The sequence below is a fragment of the Amphiura filiformis genome, chromosome 9 (genome assembly GCF_039555335.1).
Source record: "Amphiura filiformis chromosome 9, Afil_fr2py, whole genome shotgun sequence".
Taxonomy (NCBI): domain Eukaryota; kingdom Metazoa; phylum Echinodermata; class Ophiuroidea; order Amphilepidida; family Amphiuridae; genus Amphiura; species Amphiura filiformis.
In genome coordinates this window covers 10,572,592-10,578,465 of record NC_092636.1, presented here as the reverse complement: position 1 = coordinate 10,578,465, position 5,874 = coordinate 10,572,592, and the positions used below count along the sequence as shown (strand labels likewise).

Sequence of the window (5,874 nt, the reverse complement as noted above, 5' to 3'; positions counted from 1 at the left end):
AGAAATTAATGAGGTGTCACTGGACCTGTAATAGATGCAGCACCACCGACAGGGGGGGGTAATGGGCCCTAGATGGCCCGTAATAAATAAAGAAAGCATACCTTAATGGGCTCATAAAAGCAAAGAAAGCAAAGAAAAGAGACATCGGGTGCTGTTAAAAGGGGGCCGTTGCGATCACTAGATATTAGTCAAATAGCGGCCAAATATAGTAAATGATGAAGAAAGGAGGCGGCCTATATGCTTCAGGCATAGACGAATCCAATTTCACGCATTCCTACACCTCAATGGCTGCCAAAGTGGGGTCCCCGCCGGCTCCATCTCACCTAAAATGTGAAATGATGCGGCCTTGGAGGGTATTTTAAACTGCATTCTATCACCTGTGTTACACGTAGACAAAAGAATAATGACAGTGTACAACACAAAAGAATCTAACATCGAATTTTAAGCGGCTTTAATCCACCAATTGGGCAGTCACTACACCAGTTTGATGCATGCGGGGACCCGTCATGGCCGACCAAATCCTGACCATGATTTGGCTCGTTGGATTCGTCTATAGATAATCACGCAATTATTCCTGAAGAAGATTGGCATAGCTTGACACTTGTCTGGATTAAGTTGGCAGGGCGCAAAAAATAAATTAATAAATGATGCAAGCCCATGAAATTATGATTTTAATGATTTTATGAAGCTTCGTCAACTGACATATAATTAAGAAAGCAGAAAATACTCAGTACTCAGCGGGGTGTGAACCGCGGACCTCACAATTACCGCTCGACATTATTGACGATGATCGAGAGTGGCAGTGTGATTTTAGGTACAAAGACCAGGGTCCTATTTCATAAAACTTTAAGATCATCTTAAGTCAGACTTAAGATGAATTAATTCATCTTAAGTCTTGAACTCCTCTTAACTTTAAGATTAATCTTATCTTCTATATTATAAAACAACTTAAGATGAATATCCTTCTTAAGTTGCCTCTAAACTTAAGAGGGGGTCAGGGGGCCTCTTAACTTGTGAGGATTCATCTTAAGTCAGAGGTCAAATTTTGCCGCGAAAATTGGTAAACAAAACAATGACAAGTTAGCTGTTTCATTTAATTTAACTCAGATTTAATGGTCAATTATGGCGATGTTTTTGGGTATTCAGCTGCAAATTCTGAACGAAACGAAGCGAGAGAGTATAAATAGACAATTCACCTACATGACAAATGGAATGATCGAGAATTCTTATCAAGTGTCATAGGTCACATCCGGTCATACGGCGGGAAATAAATGATCGCTCCCGAATATACTGTTGAGTTTGGCTTAAATTTGATCAATTATGGCGATGTTTTTGGCAAATCAGCTGCATATGGTAATAAATCAACGAGCTCTTCGACGGGAGAGAGTATTTAGAGATAGGTCGCATCCACTGGATAAATGGAATGATCACGACATGTACAAGAAGTATCGCTTCACACGGTTGGCATGTATCAACATCATCGACCTCTTGTCTGACGAACTGCAACATCCTACGGAACGGAATCACGCTTTACCACCAAGCCTTCAAGTCTTCATAGCACTTCGCTTTTACGGAAAAGGATCTTACCTGGATGAATCTGGAGCTGAGCCTCACGGTGTAAGCATTCCCACCGCTCAACGCGCCGTGAGCCGCGTGACTCCACTCCTGTGCCGGTTACAAAATGATTACATCAAGTTTCCCCGGACAGCGGAAGAAGTGCGACAGAAACAGAGGATTTCATGGCTGTTAGACCAAGGGATTTCCTCGTGTGGTAGGCGCTATTGATTGTACCCACGTCAGACTACATGGTGTTACGCTTGGACCCGATGAATATGTGTACATCAACAGGAAAGGTAGGCTACAAATGTCACATGAATGTATATAAATTATAATACATGTTTTAAAGTACAATCATGACTTGTAATGGTTAAATTGAATAAGCTAGCTCATGAGCTACAAAATAAAAGCTTTCATCATTTTTTAGATCAGGCATGCCAGACACCCATCATGCCCATGATCATCATTATCATCCAAGCATCAACATCATCATGCACCAGCATGGATGCCATGGATGGTTAGATTCAGGGTTCGATTTACTTTGAAAAAATGTGTGTACATGTAGCATTTTTTAATGAAAAGCCGCCTCCGTGCATCCAGGACGTGATTTTCTATATTGTTGGACGCAATGTTCAACAAGCTGAGCTGCCTCAATGCCTTGCGTGTCCGAGTGGACGGACATGAATTTCAAATGAAAATTATCCCCTAAGCTTTGGGGCATGGGCGCTTATTGGAATGAATACGGTACATGTATTTCGCCCCTCCCGAATTTTCAAAATCATAAATGGTGACCATCACGTAAACAGGGTATGATTTAACTTGTGTAGTGGAGCAAAATGCTCCCCATTTTGGACAATCTGCTACACAAATTTCAGCTTGTACCCAGGAGAGCCAGGGACACATTGAATTTTTAAAATTTTTTTGTAATTGTGTATATTTTGAATTGATATCATGTATGTATTTTTCATTTGTTTGCATATGATTGATCTGTGTATGTGTGGCGCTTTACAAGTTCAATTGCAAGTTTTTTTGTTTGTTTTGTTTTTTTTTGTTTTTTTCTACATTTAAACAGCCTGAATTTTAAATACCGTTTAAACGGAAATCGACAGCCTTCATACGTAGTAGGCCTACATGTACATGTATGTTAGTCCTGCCAGCAAGACTTCAGTCTTTATGATAAACATAATGACATCTACGGACCATCTAGGTGCGACGAGTTACAGTTACTGGAACTACATGTATGTAGGCCTATTCATGTTGCTGTACAACTTGCATATTCATTTTTTTATATTGGGTACGGTACCTAAAAATTTGTTGCATTCTCGTTTATGAAATCATGTTTACATGTATGCAGTTAGTTTATTTTATGTCCCAATCCATGTCAATCCAGCAGGCCTTGACCATCTTGAAATTAGCTGATATGCTCAGGATGTGTTCCCAATCAGTGTGATCATAATGACTTAATTGTGCAACCTTGACCTACTTTTTAAACAAAATTGACTCTCAGTACGTGCTTTTCCATCTTTTCCAGACTTTTTCATAAATGGTCATGTGTCTTATTATGGTGGGACCCAAAAATACCTGGTGACGTTACATTTTTCTCTCCTCTTTCTGATTTTAACTTGTTGTCACAGGGCTATTCTTGGTCCAATTGCGTCAAATTTGGGCTCATTATACAGCCTGATTATTCTAATTTTCAAATATGTTTCTCAATTTGGAATGCCAATTTGATTAATTCGTGAAAAATACCAAAAGTGTTGCCTGCCACAAAATTAGATTACATTTGATCCTGGTACCATATTCTATATCAGTAGCAAATGCAATAAATTATGAATTTACTAGTAAAATTAATTTTTTTCATGATATCACCCTATATATTTTCTTACGCACCCTGTATACCAACTTCATTTTTGCATAGTTGGATTCCTTGGAACATAAGCTTTCCAAAAATGTATACTTTTGTTGGTGTGAGATGTATAGTTTTAGACATGTAACAATTTAAGTGAAAAGGAGGACAGATGATCAAAATCAGTGCTTGTAACGCAAATGTGCCCCACCATATGACACATGACCAAATGCGTAGTCCCATGCCTGACACTTTAAACTTGTACAATTTGTATTACCTCCATGCATTTACAGTATTTCTTTTTTAATTTTCATGAATATCTATAGGTAAATATAGTATCAACGTTCAGCTTGTCTGCGATGCCAAGTACAGGATCCTTAATGTAGTGGCACGATGGCCAGGCAGCACGCATGACAGTCGTATTTTGCAGGCAAGTCGTCTGGGCCACGCTTATGAGAGCGGACGCCTGCAGGGACTTCTTCTGGGAGATTCCGGCTACGCTTTAAAACCATGGCTGATGACTCCTATTCAACATCCAAGCACTGAAGCAGAGGAAGAATACAACAGGTAGGCTAATCTATTTCATTTTATGATGTACGGTACATGTATAGATGAATGCCTAAATGATATAACAGTGCAGTGCTGACACCTCCATGTTTGTGTCAGACATGGAGGGCAAAATATTAAATGTTAAGCTTATTTTGTGTATGTTAATTAGCTTAACGAGTGGCATAATTTAAGACTAGGTAGGCCTATCGGTACCAAAAATTTGTTGCCAGGAGGGACGATGGGTGTTTCACCGTGTTTGATGTACCTCGTTATCTACATGTACATGTAGGGCTTCATTTAGGGCTTCATTCATTATACCTCATCCACTGCTTTGATTTTAAAAACATTTGTGTTTTGCATTATCACAATATGGTAAATCGTAACATTTCACATGGGGCAAAAGTTATGAGGAACGAAATGCAGATTCCGTGCTGGTTGCTGCCCCTCTTCCATCCCGCCCCCACCCGGAGGCCGGAGCCAAAGACAGACTGTTGCTCTTGTTATTTGCTTTAGGTATACATAATATATGTGTAGACGTCTTTTGGGTAGGTATAGCTGTTATAGGTTTTAATCAGTCTTAGGCAGGGTTTGAAGGTTTCGGTGTGTAAATTCAAAAAACTGGGTGTGTAAATTTAGATACAAAGGTACAAAGTATCTGCCATGTGGGCAAACACTGGGTGTGTATTTTACAATTTTGGGTATGTAAAACACTGCCTACATGGCTGGCTGCCTATAAGTCCTTGGAAATGTCGAAGGCCATATGGGATCATTAATTATAATTTTGTCTCTTTTTCTCTTTCCCTCTATCTTCCTTTCTTTCTACTCCCTTCCCCTTTCTTTGTGTTTTCCCTCTTGTGTTTCAGAGCCCATAAAAGAACCAGGGTTCTAATCGAGCAGCTAAATGGCCAGTTGAAGAACAAGTTCGCCTGCTTAGGTAGTAGCGGCCCTAAAGTAAAATCACCTGAGACTGCCTGCGATATGATTGTTGCGTGCTGCGTCCTATTCAACATCAGCAAGGATGACTACGTACAGGAGGCTCAAGACGATGATGATGACAACCAACCACCAAACCCTGATGATGCCGGCGATCTTGAAGCCCTGATGCAGATGAATTACTTGGAATTGCAGTCAGGAATGAACTTGTTCGCAATGTTTTTAGTTAAACTGTAAATATGTTACAGAACTATAAACTTAGCTCTGTGTCAGGAAAGAACTTTTATGTTACGGAACTGTAAATAGCTGTGTCTGGAATTAACGAACTAACAAGTTTCAATTTTTGTATTAAGAAGTATGTAAATATGTTAAACTAACATAAGGTCTAAGTTTCTGTTTACTTTTTACCTGTATAATTGTGGCTGTAATACAATCATGTGCTCTGGGGAGGGTAAAATTGAGAAACATAATATATAAAAATTAAGGTGGTGCTACACCTGATAAATTTTTTGACTAACTTTGCATTTGTCTCAAAAATAACTACACACTGGTAACCAAAGTTATGCATATGATAGGGCAAGGAATCCAGTTACTTACTGATATTTCAGTGATTCAAGACAAGTGGTTCATTATGTTAAGAAATGAAGTGTATTCTAGCGATACCTCTTTTCTTATCATAAATAATGTAGCGCTTGTCTTGAGTCACTGAAATTACTCTGTAGCAACTAGATTCCTTGCCCCTATGATGTACATAACTTTTTGTTACCAAATGTGTTATTAATTTTTGAGAAAATAGTCACCAATTTATCAGGGGTGTAGTACTCACCTTAATGAGAGGGCAAGTAATTAACATAAATTGTTCAGAGGTCTTACAATGTGTTTTTAAGGTCATTTTATTTATTTTAATCCAAATTTAAATATGCTTTTCAGTCTTTCTGTTACAGTACAAACTTGTGACATCTCTAATTTTACCTTTCCCAAGGCACAAT

The 5,874-nt window shown here is 38.8% G+C and overlaps 1 protein-coding gene across 1 annotated transcript; it reads left to right on the top strand.

Moving 5' to 3' along the window:
- Positions 1-1,320: 1,320 nt before the first annotated feature.
- On the top strand, positions 1,321-5,122 carry LOC140159970 (putative nuclease HARBI1). Its single transcript, XM_072183238.1, has 3 exons — positions 1,321-1,771; positions 3,730-3,970; positions 4,816-5,122. The coding sequence occupies exons 1-3, from the start codon at positions 1,321-1,323 to the stop codon at positions 5,120-5,122; spliced, it is 999 nt and encodes a 332-aa protein (XP_072039339.1).
- The last annotated feature ends 752 nt before the right edge of the window (positions 5,123-5,874 follow it).

Bases quoted from the DNA above. Each gene is read 5' to 3' on its own strand.
- LOC140159970 (XM_072183238.1), top strand. From the start codon at position 1,321: ATGGCGATGTTTTTGGCAAATCAGCTGCATATGGTAATAAATCAACGA. The intron at 1,772-3,729 runs GTAGGCGCTATT...GAATATCTATAG, and splicing joins CCAAGGGATTTCCTCGTGTG to GTAAATATAGTATCAACGTT. The intron at 3,971-4,815 runs GTAGGCTAATCT...CTTGTGTTTCAG, and splicing joins GCAGAGGAAGAATACAACAG to AGCCCATAAAAGAACCAGGG.